Raw genomic sequence first — 18,658 nt, 5'->3', positions numbered from 1 at the left:
TTAACCTTTCGGTTCCTATGGTTACCTGTATGTAATTCCACGCTTCAGAAAGCTCACATGTGTGTTTTTAATAAGTGGGAATATAATTGCCATTTTTTTTAAAACGAATTACTGATTTTTAATTTAAATTTCCAAAAACCGCTTGTCTCGATATTCCACTTACCTTTCAAACGAAGTAATTACGTAAATCTTGTTATCTACAAGTATCTTCTTAAAAACTATTGACTGAAACCATTAATTAATATCAAGTTGCTACTTTTAAAAATACACATTTGGGCAACAAAAATTTTGATATCGGTATTTTCTGTGATAGTAATTAATTTACATGGAATGCGGTATCGCGTAGTAATGTATTCGATATTGGCCTATCAAGTTGTCGAGGAACAAGTTTGCACGAACTTCAAAAACTGGCCTTGACTTCGCATATACTCATATACCCATAAGGGGCTCTAACTTTTAACGTAGCCTAGCGTTATAAAGCAAAACAACCGATGAAAAAAATTACGTTGTTAAAACTTCCGTACCCGTATTTGTTGATAAAAGTGAAATGTTTAACAAAATCGACAAGCGAATTAAGAAATTCCTCTCTTTTTTCAGATTATTGGCCTCACCGAAGCGGAAGGAGTTAATCAACGAGGGGTGCCCATGCCGAGCGTCAGGAAAAATCAGCTGGAGGGTCTTAGGAGTGCGAGAGGAAAATTCTCAGAGGGACCAGTCGCGTGGAATTCAAGGAAAACGTCGAGGTTGTGAACGTACCAGCACGTTTAATCTTGAAAATGTCATCGAATACGTGTTCCGTGATTATGTCAGGACTGATTCTACTGGTATTAGCAGTGGTATCATTCAGAGAAGTGCAAGGACACGTCGCCTTGACTTTTCCACAGGCAAGGAAATATGACTTGGATTTTCTGGACAATGCCAGGACACCTGGTCCATGTGGAATGCCTCGTGGTGAGTATTTCCTTTCGTTGCACAATTATCATATAGTGATAGCCTACAAATGAATAACTGAATTTATGAAGTATGCACATACCTGCAATTTATGGCTATACTAACATGAAGAGAATAACGTGAAGGTGTATTTTTGTGGTATGAAATATAATATGACAGATTGGTTTGCCTTCTTGGAGCATTAATTATAGTGGAGATATTAGTTTGTTGTTAAGTTAAAGTGGTATATCATTAGAATGGTGTAACAGTTGGTAAACTGATAGTAGTTTGTTAAGATTCTGAAATTAATTAGCCAATTAGAGATACTTAAAAGTATTTCCACGATTGAGTTTAAGTACAATCGTGTAATCTTTGTTTTAGATAACTATGCAATAAAATAAAACAGTATCATATTTTATATCATACATAAGGAAGTGATTTCAGTATTTATAAGAGAATTACCTATTACGCGAAGAGTACAATTATCAGTTTATGACACAAATTACTGAATGGCTTAATAATATATCATTTTGCAATATAACATTCTAAAAAAGAGTCAATCTTGTCTAGCCAGGAAACATGTAACCCGTCCAAAGATTCTGATCTCCTAACAAAGGCTCGAAACGGCAGACAACTGCAAAAAAGAGAATCACAGGGTATCATTGGAAACACCCAGTGTCCCTTTCTTTGAAACTTTGACCTGTCCGCTGTAACAAACAAACCGAGGAGAAACAAATCGCAACCCAACGCATAGAGAAAGCAATTTCGTGAAATCTGAAACGCTGCAGCGCATCGTGTCATGCTGCATAAAAAAATAACGACGACAAATGTAGTAATCCGATAGTATTACTGACGAAGCGAGTTGTCCGGATGCTGTGGCCTGGCTATGCGTCACACGATCCACGGACCAGAAAAAGGCATGCGTGAAATTTTCGCGGTCAATCCAAGGACGATGACGTTGTCAGTTGACAATATGGAATATGACGATATAGTTACGAGGGATGGGTAGAAGTGGTAAGAGGGTTCTATGGGAAAACGACATTAACACGATGATACATCCCGGTGGGGATAGCCCGCTGGTCTGATTCGAAGCGACTTTCACCGACTCGCAACGAAGGGAACTCGAACCTCGGCCATTACCTTCCACGTCTTGCCTCTACGCTGCAGTCGCACGTACACGTACCTTTTTTTCTTCTTACGAGCTCTCGCGTAGTCGCGGGGAATACGTGAACTTTAAATGCACGCGTCGTATCGGATAGGACTGCTGGAAAAGGGGTATACCTAGGCTTAAGAAAATTACCGGTAGTCTTTCCATCGAATTCTAAATGTAGAAAGATCCTTAATATCTGGTTTGATCTATTGATTACGGTATTGTAGATGGCATATATGTATAGTACTCAATCTTCCGGTTCATGTCAAATTACGTGTTGTATCTGAAAAATGAAGCAGGTCTTATTATTCAACTTTCTACTATCGATCATTCTATTCGACATTCAAATTATGTAATTGCTTCGGTTGTAAAAAAGTAGAAAGTGCTGATCATAAGGATTTCGGTTTATTATTCGTACTGAGAACACTATTCTATTAACTATCTACTATCAGCAATACTTTATTAATTGGTTGGAATTTTACTTCGTTAACTGACAGTTACCACTTTCATCAGTTTTTCGAACTGATTTCCTGAAATGAATCTTTAAAAGGAAGAAATGTGTTAGATATACATGTATATGTAACAGAGAAAAGAGATATGTACTTAGGATTTCTTAGAAATATACTTCATTGATATGTAGTCAGATAGCAAAGCACTATTGTTTGTATGTATGTTATTTCATAATTTTCCCACCCATCGTAGTCTAAACAAATATCACAGGCTCGGTACATGCTAACAATACTTTTACGTCACCCAACATATAAATTATTCCTGCATAAATTTGAACATTTCGTTATTCTCTAAACGGTTACCTGTGCTAATTTGGATCGACAGTACTTCCAAACTCCTACGTGAATGCATATAAACGCATAACAGTGTCGTGAACGCTGTCACGGGTATTAATTTTTGTATGCCCCACCAAATCGAACATAGAATGTCGATGTCGTTCCACAATTTAATCGCTTGACTGTTAGTTCTCAACAAGAGGAACGCGAGCTTTCTTTTCGGTGGCAGGTAGGGAAAAAAGGTAGTACTCCATAAAAGGAAGGATCGGTCGCGGAACGCGAGCTGCTGCCCGTCCACTTCCGGAAATTAATTGTACATCGTGCCACTCTCGATTATTTCCGGAAACTCAGTCTCGATACGATACGATACTACCGTAGATTACCATCTTAGCTTCAAGCGAATTGAAAATGTGAAATCGCTGGTCGAGTTGAAATTCATTTTCATAACAACCGATATAATTACTGATATAAACGGATATTCGCCTTCATGTTAGTTTCCTTTCCCGCCTTATAATTGATTTTTTGCAATCTTTTGATGATAAAAAATGATTTATGAAAACAAATTGCCTACATAGAGTACGTACTGTAATTAAATAAAACAAAGCCCTAAAATATTAACCATACTTTAATTATATGTTAAATTTTTATTATATGTTGAAAAGAAGAAACAATATGAAAATATACCTGAAAGTATTATAAAGTCCTTCATCTATACTTAGATACTTATTACGCCATAAAATAATAAGAAATAGAAAATGCTTGTAAGGATGTGATTTTTCTGCTTCTTTTTTTTATTTCCTATCTGGGTGTGGATAAGGATATTCGCACGCAAGATTTCGCTGAACTTGTATCCATGCATGTTTCCGGTGATTGTGTTGAATTATCGTGTCTCGTTACTTTAATGAATATTAACTTTTCATTGTTCGTAAGGTCTCTCGTCTAAATCGATGAGCCTGAGAAATTACAAGTTTCCGTATCTCGACGTAATTTAACGCGCGACGAGCGATCGTGAAAATTTGTATAGAATAGTGCGCGCAATGTTGCATAATGCGCTCATTTTATGTTGCAGGGGATATTAAAACTACTTTACTGTCTGGGAGTAACTTTAACGTCACGTGGCATCTGGCTTATCCTCATCGAGTAAGTAAAAAAAATTTATTATAACTTAACTTGGTTAATTATACATAGCAAAGAGGAAAAGATTATAATAGCAACAATATTTCCTATATAATGAGCTCTTTGTTCGTTGCGTTTTAAAACAACTTTTACCCCGATAATAATTGAATTTTATTAGCCAGCGGTAACAACTGTTGCCGCGAGACCAGTCGGTAATTTCTGCATGTGTGATTTTTACGCGCTTAATATCTCGTACTATGGTGGCCGCACAGCAGAAGCTTAAGAAACACATAAGCACTAACAGCTGTTCAAAGAAAAAAAGAAAGATGCATGAACAGTTACGCGAGAGCTGAATAAAATCATACCATAGTTTATTATAATTCATATTACATGAACTTTCTCCAATATGGAAACTTTCTGCATCTTTCAATTGGCCTGGTTACGGTCTTGATTGTTCACGTGCCGTGATTGGAAGGAATTTGCACGTATTTGATCAATCTGATTGCCTGTTATTTAACTGATTATAGCCCTTCACTACCAATGAGTCATTGACGATATTGCTGCAATTAGAGCACCCAATAAACTTTATAATTACTTAACCTGCATATTTTCAATGTGAAGACGCGATTATGATTCGCTCCTATGGAAAACACATGAGAAAAATTATGTAACATTTCGTATCATGATTCCTTTTATATTGTTGAGTAGGGATATACTGAAAGATTTCAGGATTAATAATGCTTCATAAACTACTTAAGAAGAGTTCCGGGATTCCTGGATGACCAAAAATGATCATCCTTGTGTGATTGACGTCGCTTGAGGCGTCACACTAATCAACCAATCAGCGACATTTTTATTCTACTGTCACTCTTCATATGAAACTCTTATTTCCCGTCTATATACAGTCGGATACAAAAATAAGCAGACATGCAGCGAAAGCAGGTATCAATGAAGTTTTGTTAAATACGATTTGTTTACACAAGAATGTAAATATCAACTTCAGTTATTTGTTAAATAATCTATATACAATAGTTCCATTAAACTGCATTGATACCTACTTCCGCTATCTCTTCACTTATTTTTGTCCCCAACCGTATATTGACATAAATCTTCGATCAACGATAAATCAAAGTTTTCTGAACTACGAGTAAGAAAAGTCACAGTAACAGGCAAAACTTAAGGCACGTTCATAAACCAGGCACAATGGCCGACTGGCGCAGTTGGAAATTCATATTCTTCACGACGCGTCGCACTACCTAAGTCATCGTAAAAGACATCACGAATTTGTCCGCACGTGGTCTACGAAAGGGAAAGAAAAGACAGAGGCAGAGGGCAGCCTACGCTTGCACGTCGTCGCTCAAGGTGACGCTCGTTGAATAATTCACAAGCGAAGCTTCGTATACGTTCGACGTGGTTCGTGTATACCTTACGTAGATAGATAGGTCGGAAAGAAGGTGGTAAGGGATATAAATCGCTTTGCATGTGAACATGTACGCGAGAGAGTAGCTTGTGTTCGGTGGAACACATCGGTATGTCGGGTACCGTAACTCGACTGTCGCCAATGACTCGGATCGAAGCCAAAGCTCTCAGATCCGTTGCTGGAAAAGCAGTTGAACCGTGGACCATCGCATTGGCTTTTACATAAATCAAACGCTGCATTATGACTGGGAAATGTATAATAGAGAGTTGAAAAGATGACAAGCAAAGGAATGTGGGTCTGATTGGTTATTTCTTTGTAGACTCAGCACAAAACAGCAACGTAAAGATAAACACGTGTATTGACCGAAAGTGTCACATAAAACAATATGGCAAGACGTAACTAACGGTGAGCGATAAGGAGCAGTACCTCCTTTGCCCCTGTGCCGTCCCGTTAGGCTTCTTTCAGATTCAAAATAATGAATCATTTATGTATAAAGTCCTTTCATACTGACCTTAATATTTTCGCTCTATTGTACTGTACTGTATGTACGTATACATATACTATGTATGTGGATTGGTAGATTTACTTCATTATATGTATTAGGTTGTATATGAAATGATTGAATTTGGCGGACAAATATCAAAAATTAAATATTGTTTTGTCGTTAATTATCAATTATCTTAAAAAAGAAATGATTTGTTATAAATCACGTGTATTTCTATAAATTTAGAATAATGAAACTACGTAACTAATCATCAAAAATACATATACATTAAATCATATGGATATTACCTTAATTACTTTAATACTACCTGCTAAAATTTGATTTAGAAAGATATTTAATATGTACCATCCGAATACATGTTAATTGTTTTCTTGTAGAAACTTCAAGGTTAGGTACACCACATTTTTTAAGTTTACGTTTATATGATATATCTGTTAAAATATCTTTACGAACATCTGAAAGGAATATCTGGATTTCATATTTAAATAATTTCGAAGTAACGTAATTTCAAACTTATCTCGAAAATTATGTATTTTAAAACTGCCTTTCGCATCGTATATCGGATCTCTCGCAATCGTAATCAACTTCATATTAATATAAATACGTACGCATATTTCCTATACAATCATCGTTGTGATTTCTTTTTCTGAACAACTGGTTTTAGATGGGGCAGCCATAAACTTAAATGCCTCGCAAATTCTATCCGTGAAAATATCCGTGGTACGAGAAAAATTCGACAATAACGCTGCAACCGCTGCAGGTGTGTACCGTGCGAAGCAGTACCACTTCGCAAAACTGTCTCTTCCCTTTCTACTTCTCCTTTCGAGTGCTGGCATAATCGCGCGCTGTTGGAAAACATTTCAAACTCTTCAGTGTAGATATTCAAAGAAACTTTCATCAAAAGTGACAAGCATCTCTTGTGAACGGATATTCTATCCGTCGGTAAAAACATTCCAAACTTTATAATATTTAAAATTTTAAATGATAACATATCACAATGTGTGAAGAAATTTGTAAAAATAGGGAAAAACATAAATGAGTCATACGAAAGCCACACTAATAAATAGACTGCGGATTTTTATACATTTTTATACTTCTATGAACGTAGTTGAAGAAATGGAATCTAAATAGAAATCTGTTTTTTATAAAATGTATTTGTCATCTACTAAATGTTATAACAAATATTCTACTTTGGATTTTTTCTATATTTTTATATGCATTGCATGTATTTTTGGATACCATTTTCAAATTTCCTATAAATACATAAAAATCCGCAATCTACTAATCGACTTCACTAATATAATTTCCTAAGTTTTAAAAAATTAAATATCTTATTCCAAATACTTAATCCTCGTATCATGAAATTATTATATTATTCAAATCCTAAACTTCATCGTTAGAAAACAACATTAATCGATATTTGAATTTAGAATAGAAAATTTAGAAAATTTAGAGAATAGAATTTAGAAAATCCAAATTACATAAATTAAGAAGAATATTAAAAAAAAAAATAAACAAATACTTATCATATACTTATATGAGTAGCAAACTTAAGAAATTTTTAAAGATTAGAGTCGACCAATTTGTCTTTGTATCAAATTTCATGAAAACGCTTTTATGAGACTACCGACCGATATTGGTGAAAAATTAACGACTGAATTTTCATGCTATGACGATGCAAAGAATGCGGTTAATAATTAGAAAACGTGGCACGTAGAAGAAAACGCAATGTTGTTCTTGGGTAAGAGTTGACTAATAACGGTTCTTTGCCTCCTTGTATCTTTATACAGGTGTCAGATTGACATCGGCAATCATTAAATTAATGCTCGTGTCATTACGTCGTTACCCACTGCGAAACGATGATCTCCTGCGGCGACGTCTCTCTCTCTCTTCCTATTTCCAATTCGGTGGTCGTTTTCATGAAACGGCCGGTTTTATAACGGTGACGTTGCCAGCTACGCTAAGAAAGCGTTAACTAAAGTTGTTAATAATATTTTTTACTTTTTATTTTTTGGACATGACCAATGGAATAGAAGGTCGGTTTCTATGTCACGGATCTGTGATAAGCTCGTTCGATACCGCTATCCGCGCGTGCGATCGATGTCTCAACGTCCTCTTGACCGTCTCTCGCTTCCGACACGGTCATAGCGAAAGAAACTGTCCGGAAGTTCACGCATTGGAACTGAAATAATATTGCTTACTATATACCTGCGTTACCAAACGTAAATTAAACGAGATTAACCTAATTATTTGAAATTTTTGTTATTTACCTCTGTATTTAAGTTTGTTATTATAATGTTTTGTTATTTATTATTTACTGAAATCTATATTATAAATTTTTATTATTTACTATCTTAAGATCGTTATTTTTAAGATTTCCATATCTTGAATATCTACCATCACATATTTTAAATATTATAATTATTGATTTTAGGGTGGATTCCGACTGCAAATATTGGATGCCCTTGACAGACCATTGATTGATCTAACTCCTGTGACAAAAAATAGCGAGTTCGTAGAAGACGATGCCACGTAAGTGAAAATTGTTATCTGATCTTTCTTTTTCCGCTTTGATAATACTTTTGGTATTAATATAAAGTAACAAATTATTACTTTTTAGGGCACAGAGTTATACCGTACAATTACCTCAAAATTTCACGTGTACAGACTGCACGATTCGGCTTCTCCGAGAAGCTGAGGAATGGGGAACGAGTTATAGATTTTGGTCTTGCGCCGATATCAATGTAAGAATAATAACCAAAATATAACAAATAATGGAATGTCTAACTATCAATAGATATATAGAAGTATTAAGTAATAACAGAAAATAGTAGAACGTAATTTGTAAAACAATTCTTCCGGTTACCTATATCGCGGTCGCTGATACCTTATAATTTATACCCGTTAGATCATCGACAGAAAGTCTTACAGAGAGGATTGCAGCGGTCACGGTCGATATCTGGTAGGTCGATGCAGGTGTGATCGACTGTATCACGGTACAAGGTGTGAATTTAAGGAGGAATGCCTGGATGACTCGGATTGTGGTATTCAGGGCACGTGCATTGACAATGGCGGCACGACCGCACCCACTAAGCACTGCTATTGCAATATTGGTTGGTTTGGACCGGGTTGCGCGAAGAGTAAGTTTTATTAAATCACAATTTGGTACCTTCTCCAGAGGTCATTCAGATTGGAGTAACTTTTTTATACTATAGTTTCTAAATTATTATATTTGTATCATTTGTGACTTACTTGTTAAAAAATTAAAATAGAATACAATATACAATATTAATTATAAAAGATAAATAAATTTCAAGTAAGAAGTAAATATAATGATACTTTCTAGAATCTCCGATCAAAACCATCGACGTAGAATTGGACGCATATACAATGAAAAAGTTCTCTGACAATTTTACCTTCTATTGGCGGATATTGAAGGAAAGCAAAGAACTCGAGGGCATTATGGTGGTAAATGGTACTAGCTGGGTTGCTGTTGGATGGCGGCCAAATGACCTGACACCGATGTGTCGCGCTTTTCCTGAAATTCAGGAACGTCCAAAGGATGAACCACTTCCACAGCCACAACCAAAATCAGAGCCGGAACCAGAGCCAGAACCGAAAGCCGTACCCAAACCGGAGCCTGAACCCGAACCTGAACCTGAGTCTGGAACTGAAAGGTCAGGTACCAAGAGACGATCGGCTAAAGCTCATGATGTGACTTCATTGGCTTCAACTCCTCGATCTGACGTTGATGTGACGGTGCAAACTAGTGTGACATATCGCGTCAGCACGAAGCAAGGTGAGATTCGAGTTAATTTATACTTGTATATTTCAGTTTCTTGAATTTATATACAAATAATGTTAAATGATATACTTTATCTTCATATAGGACGCAAAAAGAGATCACCGGAGTCTACAGGAATTTCTGTGAATGGTATGTATCAATACTTAACTCAGATATAGAACAAGAGACCCCTGCTTACCGTATTTACATAGTAACAACATGTAGTATGCTTCCCAATGAGTAGTAGAGCATTTGGCGTCCCCTTTTTATATTTGAAACACTACGCACGAGGTGGTGGTCTGTAAACAATAAGCAGTAGGTAGTTGGCACGACGATCGATGCTTTCTTGCACAGGGGAGCCCGTCGCCGAGCCGAGCACTGTCGACAGCACCAACACCACGCCCGAACCTGTGTCAGAACCAAAATCCGAACCAGAACCTATATCCGAGCCCGAACCAAGTTCAGAACCAGAAACCAAATCAAAACCTGAACCTAGCTCAGAACCTGAACCTAGCTCAGAACCAGAACCCAGCTCAGAACCAGAGCCAAAATCTGAACCAGAACCAAGCTCAAGACCAAAACCAAAATCCCAATCAAACTTATCGAATACTGAACCAAGAACAAAAGCAGAGGCTATTTTAACTTCTGAGACACAATATGAACACAAGTCAATATCTCATCTAGAGCCTATTTCTCAAGTTAAATCGAGATCCCGAATGGAATTAAAACCCGAACCAGAATCCAATTCTGAACCTGAACCTGAACCCAAGTCTGAACCAGAGCCAAGCTCTGAACCAGAACCCAAGTCTGAGCCAGAGCCAAACTCTGAACCAGAACCGAAATCCGAGCCAGAACCCAGCTCTGAACCCGAACCCAAATCCGAACCAGAGCCGGAGCCGAAATCTGAACCAGAACCAAAGTCCGAACCGGAACCCAGTTCCGAAACAGAGCCAAAGTCTGAACCGGAACCCAAGTCAGAGCCGGAGCCAAAGTCAGAACCAACCTCGGAACCGGAACCGATCTCAGGTCTTAAGTCGAGTGCAACGAAAGGTAAAACAAGCTGATAAGGCATTATAACCGCTTGTCTCTCCTCGTACATATTGCACGGGCTTTATATTGTAATTAGTTAACGTTGATTCATATCTAGAAATATCTTTTGATTTTGTGTTTTTTATTATCTGAACTAATCTTCAAAATTTGCCTCTTAATTTAATTTTAGATACTTCTAAATGGGTGTAAAATTTCATCAACTTAATTGACAAAAATTAGAATTGCTCGTTAAACATAATAGTACAGAAAAATATAATATAAAAAATATTTAACAAAATAGTAGATTTTGTAACACATAAAGAGATAATTTAGATTAAGTTAATGTAACGTATTCATATAATCAGTAGCATTGATACTAACATATACATATATAAATAAAACATATAGTATAGATAATATTCATACATTTAATTTGTACTTATTTTTTGGTATAAGCTTTCCTTGTTGCTTTCGCATAATACCCCTATAACTCCTATGTAAGTGCATTTGCACTTGAGAAAATACTGTAAAATGAATTTGTTACTAATAGCTGTACATTTTGTGATAAATATTTCAATGTTGCAACAGGGAACCTTTTCCATCACAATCATAAATTATTAATCATTATTTCAAATTGATCATATAATCAATGAGGTTTATAGATCATTTTATCTAATCTAATGTTTTATGATCAAAGCTATCCTACCTGCAGTGCACAAATACACGCCGAAACACGACTTCAACCCTATGGACTGCACAGACATTATAATAGGATCAGCACGAGGCAACAGTCACAGGATTGGCGACTATTACACTAGAGACAGGTCTACGCCAAAGAAAGACGAATATTGGGGTGGAAGAGACACTTTGACTGCTGCTATGGGCTTTGAACGTGATGGTGTTACGACCATACTTTTCAGAAGAAAATTGGTAGCTAATGAACTAACCGACCACGAAATTATTGATGGTAATATGCAAGTGATATGGGCTAAAGGACAAGAACCTGGAAAATATGTTCATCACCCACTCAGTGGCATTGAAAAAGCCAAGGTCAGTGTGAAGGACTTTTACAAGGCTGATGAACTTAAGTATCATGGTCATGGAGCACAGAGAGGAACAGTAACTTTTAATTTCTTTGGTAGGTTAAAGAAAACATTATTCTTTACATGCATTAGCGACGTTGTATTACAACATTGTTGATGACATTATATAGTTAATTTCGAATTAAATATAATATTGATTAGTGATTTATAAATATCCTTAGATGAAAAAAAGAAACAAGAAATGACTAGTGAGGGTGATGCATTAGCGCCAACTTCAAATTGCAGCGGTGAGTGGCATTATCCAAGGCATTGCTCTCCTGCAAATGGTACCTGTGAATACTCTATTCAGTGGACTTACAAAGGACGAAAGGTATTTTCCTATGATAAAGATAAATTCTCTTAGTTATGATTCCATCGTATAGTTTATTAATGATTTTCTTGTAGGATCAATTATCGTTTATTATTTCCACTACTAACACGAATACTTGGACCGGCGTTGGATTCTCTGATGACGAAAAAATGGTATGCATTGAGACCATAAGTTCCTTGCACTATGCTCTAATCAAAATTATTTGGCCATTTAATATTATCAAACTTTTCATTACTACATTACAATACTCCTTCCATTCTACAACAATAAATTTTATCCTTAAATCCTAAGTTTAAAATCGATACTTCTCTCTTTGTTATTAGTCGCAAACAGATGCGGTGTTGGGCTGGGTCGACGAGAAATCAGGTCGAGCTTTTCTCATGGATACTTGGATCAGCGGATATAATGCTCCGTTGCTTGATCCATCTCAAGATATCTATAACACAGGCGGCAGTAAAGTGGATGGTGTAACGACACTCAAGTTCTCGAGAAAACGGATAACAAAGGACAATAGAGATCTTTCTTTCACGGACGATCATTGCTTGTATATGATGTATCCAGTCAAGGGTGGTATTTTTAATGCTGTCAACAAGAAAATACGTAAACACGACGCCGTGCCTGTTGTATCCGCTGAAAGGATATGCATAAAATCTTGTGGTCTCGAAGGTTGTTGTTGGTTTTTATTTTTAATTATATACATGCTATAATCACTAATTAATAGTATTGGTATTATATTCTTTATGACATCTTTGAGAAGTTCTTGCTTGTTGTATACAAATAAATTCTAAATGATTGAATAACTCAAATTCCAGAAAGCTTCCTCAACAGCATTATTTAAATACTTGTCTCACTTTTGTAGAACTCGAGGATCTTACAACGCCAGCTCCACCAAGGCTGCATTACACCGTGGAGGTGAAGCTCATAAATTTGGGTGACGGTTTTATGGCACCTACTCCCGGTAGTCCAGATTTCGAACTTATTTCAAACAGGATATCTGACAGCTTTACTCCACTTCTTGACAAACTACCAGGCTATTATCAAATTCGTCTCAATGAATTACAAAAGTCAGTATCCTTACAATATATGTTATTTTACTTCCGAATTTATTATTTAATATTGAACATATTATTACATTTAGGAATGATGAACAAAACGGTGTTATTGCCCGCATGGATCTGATCTTAGACAAGAACGAAGTAAAAGGCAGATCACTGAAACCTGTAGATACCGGTGCAGCTGCGGAAAAGGCATTAAAAGAAGCTCTTGTCACAGGAAAAGTCGGTGCATTAAGTGTGGATCCACAGTACTTGATCATTAGAGCTCCTCGAGGTAATGTGAAATTTTTTGCTATTATTAACCTTCAAAATAAAAACATATAGTTTTCGAGAATCGCCGTTAACTGTCAGTCAAAAAAAAATTCAATTAAGCCAGTCATTAAACATTTAAATTCTAAAAATACTCGACTTAAAACAATAATTTACAACCGATTAAGTTTTTCTGCAATATAGTATTTAATTCTGTATCATATCTTTTTCCTCGATCGAGGAAAGCGTTATCATTACAACAAACTTAACAAAGCATGTTTATTATTCGTAACAAGCTAGCCTGTTCATATTTCTAGCTTCATATAATATACTCATATTGTTAAACGTATTAAGTAATATATAAGGCATCCATTCAACTTGGACATTTTATTCTGTTTTGGTCGCCAGTAAATGACTTAGGTGGAGGAGATGCGGATGAAGAAACGTCATTTACGTCGGATCTGTTCCTCGACGCAACGAAACTATATATTGTTGTTGGATGCGTTGCTGCCTTACTTGCTCTTGCTCTACTACAAGCAAGCTGTACTCTTTACAGATCATCGAGGAGACGAGCGACGAAGGTACGACATTACCTACCATTTTATGTATTCATACGTTTTCTCCACCTGTTTTTTACGTAATTTCCTCGTTTCTCTGTTTTCTGTTCGCGACCTAGTTACCTTTCCTTTTGTATTGTGTGTGCATCTAACTCTTGTTATAAACATCTTAGCGCTGTGGTATGGTCTAGAGCAATGCTGGTTCTCAACTTATGTGTGTCTATTAGAAGTAACCCGCTTAAATCTTGAACCTATTGGTAGAGTCTTACAGAATTTCACTTGCAATAAAGATCATTTGTTCCTTAGAATTCTGTTAAGTACATAGTTGGGAAATAGATATGCTCTTCGAATATGTTATGTACCCATTGAAATTAACCAATGCAAAATGATGCTTTTACTTGAGATAGCAACAAGGTCTCTCTGTAACCTCCTCCTTAAATGTAGCCACACTCCGTGAAAGTAATATGGAAGCTCCATGTTTGAGTGACTTGAAACGCATGAATACTTCAATAAGAAAAGAAGTGTCCTTTTTTCTCTCATTGTAATTGAGACATACAGAAATAGACACTAGTGCCACTTCAGACTCAACTTTCACTACTATTGCTCCACTCTTATGAACTCGAATCGATCTTCTGCTTCGCTTGTGTTGCATGATCCGCGCTCTTCGCGACCATCACGGTGTAAAGAGGGTGTACTCGCTGCCTCTGGCTTCTTGTGACGCGCCCAACCCGATTCATCGCACGAACGCGACGCGGTATCATCGACAAAACGGCGATCACCATCATCATCACCACCACCACCATCTTCGGCATCATCACCAACACGCTCCGTACGATATGCATCGTCCTAATCCCAGCTGGTAGAACTTCACCCTCTGTATACAATCGGCGCGCTAATTATTATTCGTCCTACGCTCGTTTGCTCACTAATCCAGGTATTTCTACAGTGGTACTCTTCTCTTGCTTTCTCTCTTTTCTTTCTCTTCTCCTACTTATATAATCTCTTTTATTGTGTATGTATCCAAAGAAAGCTCATAAATAGTAGCAAGTCTAAAAAATGACTCTAAGAAGTCTAAAAAAAATTCTATTGAATATAAACATATAATATTCATATCTTCGCTAGATAGCTTTATAGACAAAATTACTCAAAATTATATGAAGTTAGGATGTCTGATGTTATTTTATATAATCTTCCTATTAGATATAACTTTCACTGCAATAACAATAAGGCTAATGATAACTTATTTCAGGATCGTCTGATCGCCAGTAACGCTTGGAAGGACTACGCCTCAGGTGCAAACACAAATTTTGCTTTCGAGGCCTTTGAGACAGAGGAGAAAGCTCCGCCACCACCAGTTTCCAGTCTACCTCGTCACAGAGAGATGACCGCAAATGGACTCGGTACTGATACTGTAGACGGTCCAAATAGGATAGTAGGACCACGAGCAACGTACAGTTTGCCGCGTGCACCGGGTTCGAGGCACACAGCCGCCATCCAACCTGGTTACTATACCCAAGATCGCAGGGAACATTATCAGCGATCAAAGAACAATATGCATAATCCGGCAGGCGGTGGCGTGTCCACACAACCGAATCAACCTGACTTTTATTTCATGCCCAGTCAGCGTAAATACAGTGGTGAGGTCGTGCGCGTGTACGTGGATTACGGAAGTCAGGCGCCAAAGTAAGGAAGCATATTGGGAATTGGGATTCCAACGAACGATAAGAAAAATCAGCGTCAGTGACTGTGCTGCCCTCTTCTCAGCTTTCCCTCGATCATGAACCCAAAGCGGACGATTAAATATACTTCGCTTCAGTGAAGCGATACTGTACATAAAACACGTTTAGTGGACCTGGAGGAAACGAGACTTCGAAACGAGCCCTTCCTCCGGTGCTTTTCTCATTATCTTCTTCTTCTGTCTTTTTTTTATTTGACGGTTCTTTCTACTATCTTTTTCTTTCCCGTTTTTGTTCGATCGCTTGCGAGCGTCGATCGGGGGCAACACGCACGGTTTCGTCTAACTGAATTACACAGAAGTAGCGCTTACGACCAAAGAGTTATCGATAAGGCGCGCTCAATGCGCGGTTCTGTACAAAAGCGCGTGGAGAAATACACAGCACAAATATCACTGTAACTCTCGATGCGTGACAAGATACGCGTGGATCGTGTCCGGTGTCCGGAGTGCGGACCCCGTAACCCGTGCGTTATTACAGCAACATTTTATATGTACTTACGAGCAAGCATGGATGTTTGAGCAATAAAATGTTTGTACATTCTTTTCTAATCGAATACACGCTTCTCTTCTCAAGGATAAAGTTTCGTCGAAGTACCTCATTTTGAAAGAACAAACAGGAACAGAATTTTGTTTGTCACGTTCAGCTGTGAAATTCACAATATTTTTTTTCATTATCTCTGTTGTTTAGTTATTTTATAAAATAGAGTTGTGATTGAAGTTTGGACTTTCTTCTTAAAGATAAAATTCCTTCTGTAAAATGCAATCGCATGTGTTCTAAAACAAAAGCGGGGCAGATGTGACACAAATGTATATATCATCATCCATAAAACGTCAAAGTGAAAACGTTCTACGAATGACTTTTAATTTATGACTCGCATAATGAAATATTAAAACAATTAGGTAAACGAAAAGAGCGAATTCATGGCTGTAGTAATTCTCCTATTAATATCAACAATAGTGCTGATAATAATAATGGCAACATTAGAGACAATGATAGAAGTACATAAAAGACATAACAAGTAGCACCCGCAGATAGAAATTTCTCACCGAGTATCTAAATTGCACTTTTGCTAGTTCTTAAATGGATCATTATAGAAACAGTAATACTTACAATGACGATACTGTCGATAAGACAATCGTATTGGTACGGATCATAAATTATTACAATAGTGATAAAATTAACGATAATACTTGTAATAATCATAGTAACGATAATAGCAGCAGTAGTAACGATGGCAATAATATTACAGAATTAATATTACATTAACGTCGTTAACAACGGCGTTGCGCGCAAAACTATGACTTCCGACGTGTTCTCCATGAACGATGGAATATTTAAGATCAATATAATTAATAATAATAATATAATAATATTAATCATAATAATAATAATAATAACAATAATAATAATTATAATTATAATTATAATTATAAGGCGACACCACCAGGTAAGCTGTTTTTTACTGTACCTTTGAAAGTCTGATGTATTCGGAAGCTAATTATAGCACGCATTGCCTTCCTCGATCCTATTTATTATATAACTAGTATCGAGCACATATTTTCGGTCCTGCCATAAAATTATTCTTTCGTTTCTTCCATCACATAGTACGAAGTATGAGAAACAAGTGCCTACACGCTCTGAATCACGTACCAGGCATACCCGCCAAAAAGCATGAACAGAACAGTGAATTTATACTTTTATCCTTAAAGAGTACGGGAAACAAGTACTCTTTATAGAAAGTACCTTAACGAATAAATGCGCCTTGAATGTGGTATATATATGTATGTATGTATGTATGTATGTATGTATGTATGTATGTATGTATGTATGTATGTATTTATTCGTACAAGCAGGAAATATAATAAAAATGAATTTCTTATTTCATTCTCGTGCACGTTTGTTTTTGGCGAGTATGCACCGTTTCGACTAGTTCGTTCTTTTTTTCTTTTTTTTTTTCTTTTTTTTCTTTTTTTGTTTTTTTTTTTACTTCTGTTCGTCGTTATTGCATTCTTTCATTCAAGCGTATGCAAGCACACACAGACACATACATACTTAAAACATTTCTTTCACGCCCTCTCGATCTTTTTCTCTCATTTCTTCTTCTTCCTAACCTTACTCTCTTTTCTCTTCTTTTTCTATATACCATCTTCTCTACGTTCTCGCGCACTCCCATCTTTTTATAGATACATACGACGCGTAAGATCAGCAGCACATTGTTTTTTCTTCAATATATTTTTTTATCGTTTTTCTTTTTTTTATTTCTTTTCGATCGTCGATCAAAGCAGTGTAGTAAGAGAGTACGGACAGGCGAACATTTGATAAATGGAGTGAACACGATAATAAGGCTTAATTTAAATCTGTTAGTAAATTGTAATTTCGCGCGCGCTAACATTCTCTGTGTACAGGCAAGCCTGTTTCCACGCAGGTATGCACTCGAACGACCGGGGGCCGGGGCTTCACTTCCTGAGCTTAGCCAGTCCATTGAAAACGTTATTATCGTTTCTTTTCTTTATTATTTCGTTTTTTATTCTCTATACTTGTGTATGCTCTTCTAGATGATGTCTTTCTCTTGTTACAGAATTGTTTGTTTGCTTATTTGGTTTCTCTTGTCCTACCCCGCTGTCTCTCATCCTTGTAACAGTTATCTATATTGTCACTTCGGCATATGCCACACGATCATTCCCTCACATCCATTCCACTATCCTGCATCACTCTCGTTCGTTCGCCGCTTTTTATTTCTTCCTTCATTTTCTTTGCCTAACATCAGAGTCCTTGTTGGGTGTTGGCTTGCTACGGGACGAGATAAAACCAATTATTAAACAGTTAATATTATTTGAAGGTGAAACTGGTCACGAGAATGAATCATACACAATGAGATGAGACACGGATACGCTAATCGATATGTGGTAACGTATTATTTTGTACAAAA

The 18,658-nt window shown here is 36.7% G+C and overlaps 2 protein-coding genes and 3 long non-coding RNA genes across 9 annotated transcripts in view; 2 read left to right on the top strand and 3 right to left on the bottom strand.

The window, feature by feature from the left end:
* Window positions 1-18,041, top strand: part of LOC132916763 (uncharacterized) — a 23,776-nt gene extending 5,735 nt beyond the window's left edge. For 2 of the 5 annotated variants that reach the window (XM_060977077.1, XM_060977078.1), the window contains exons 2-17: window positions 598-951; window positions 3,935-4,005; window positions 8,341-8,438; window positions 8,527-8,650; window positions 8,815-9,046; window positions 9,253-9,705; window positions 9,796-9,840; window positions 10,045-10,740; window positions 11,417-11,857; window positions 11,984-12,132; window positions 12,207-12,284; window positions 12,456-12,798; window positions 12,992-13,196; window positions 13,271-13,461; window positions 13,845-14,017; window positions 15,243-18,041. In XM_060977077.1, coding sequence (XP_060833060.1) covers window positions 777-951; window positions 3,935-4,005; window positions 8,341-8,438; window positions 8,527-8,650; window positions 8,815-9,046; window positions 9,253-9,705; window positions 9,796-9,840; window positions 10,045-10,740; window positions 11,417-11,857; window positions 11,984-12,132; window positions 12,207-12,284; window positions 12,456-12,798; window positions 12,992-13,196; window positions 13,271-13,461; window positions 13,845-14,017; window positions 15,243-15,680 — 3,912 coding nt within the window. In that variant the 5' untranslated portion in view covers window positions 598-776 and the 3' untranslated portion in view covers window positions 15,681-18,041. Of the gene's footprint in view, window positions 1-597; window positions 952-3,934; window positions 4,006-8,340; window positions 8,439-8,526; window positions 8,651-8,814; window positions 9,047-9,252; window positions 9,706-9,795; window positions 9,841-10,044; window positions 10,741-11,416; window positions 11,858-11,983; window positions 12,133-12,206; window positions 12,285-12,455; window positions 12,799-12,991; window positions 13,197-13,270; window positions 13,462-13,844; window positions 14,018-14,679; window positions 14,937-15,242 lie in introns of those variants that run through there. The other 3 variants (XR_009660185.1, XM_060977079.1, XM_060977080.1) reach the window with 3 other exon arrangements.
* Window positions 3,559-6,161, bottom strand: LOC132916773 (uncharacterized). The gene is made up of 2 exons (XR_009660195.1): window positions 5,913-6,161; window positions 3,559-4,541 (listed from the first exon to the last, which is right to left on the bottom strand). It is a non-coding gene; the product is annotated as an uncharacterized LOC132916773 (long non-coding RNA).
* LOC132916770 (uncharacterized) lies at window positions 5,374-6,841 on the top strand. Its single transcript, XR_009660192.1, has 2 exons — window positions 5,374-5,806; window positions 6,571-6,841. It is a non-coding gene; the product is annotated as an uncharacterized LOC132916770 (long non-coding RNA).
* On the bottom strand, window positions 7,803-8,347 carry LOC132916772 (uncharacterized). Its single transcript, XR_009660194.1, has 2 exons — window positions 8,177-8,347; window positions 7,803-8,088 (listed from the first exon to the last, which is right to left on the bottom strand). It is a non-coding gene; the product is annotated as an uncharacterized LOC132916772 (long non-coding RNA).
* Window positions 17,664-18,658, bottom strand: part of LOC132916766 (neuroplastin) — a 17,052-nt gene continuing 16,057 nt past the window's right edge. Inside the window, exon 5 of the mRNA XM_060977085.1 lies at window positions 17,664-18,519. Within this exon, the coding sequence (XP_060833068.1) occupies window positions 18,474-18,519 (46 nt within the window). The 3' untranslated portion in view covers window positions 17,664-18,473. The remainder of the gene's footprint in view (window positions 18,520-18,658) is intronic.

Source organism: Bombus pascuorum, chromosome 2 (assembly GCF_905332965.1).
Source record: "Bombus pascuorum chromosome 2, iyBomPasc1.1, whole genome shotgun sequence".
Classification (NCBI taxonomy): domain Eukaryota; kingdom Metazoa; phylum Arthropoda; class Insecta; order Hymenoptera; family Apidae; genus Bombus; species Bombus pascuorum.
This window is presented reverse-complemented; position numbering and strand designations above follow the sequence as displayed.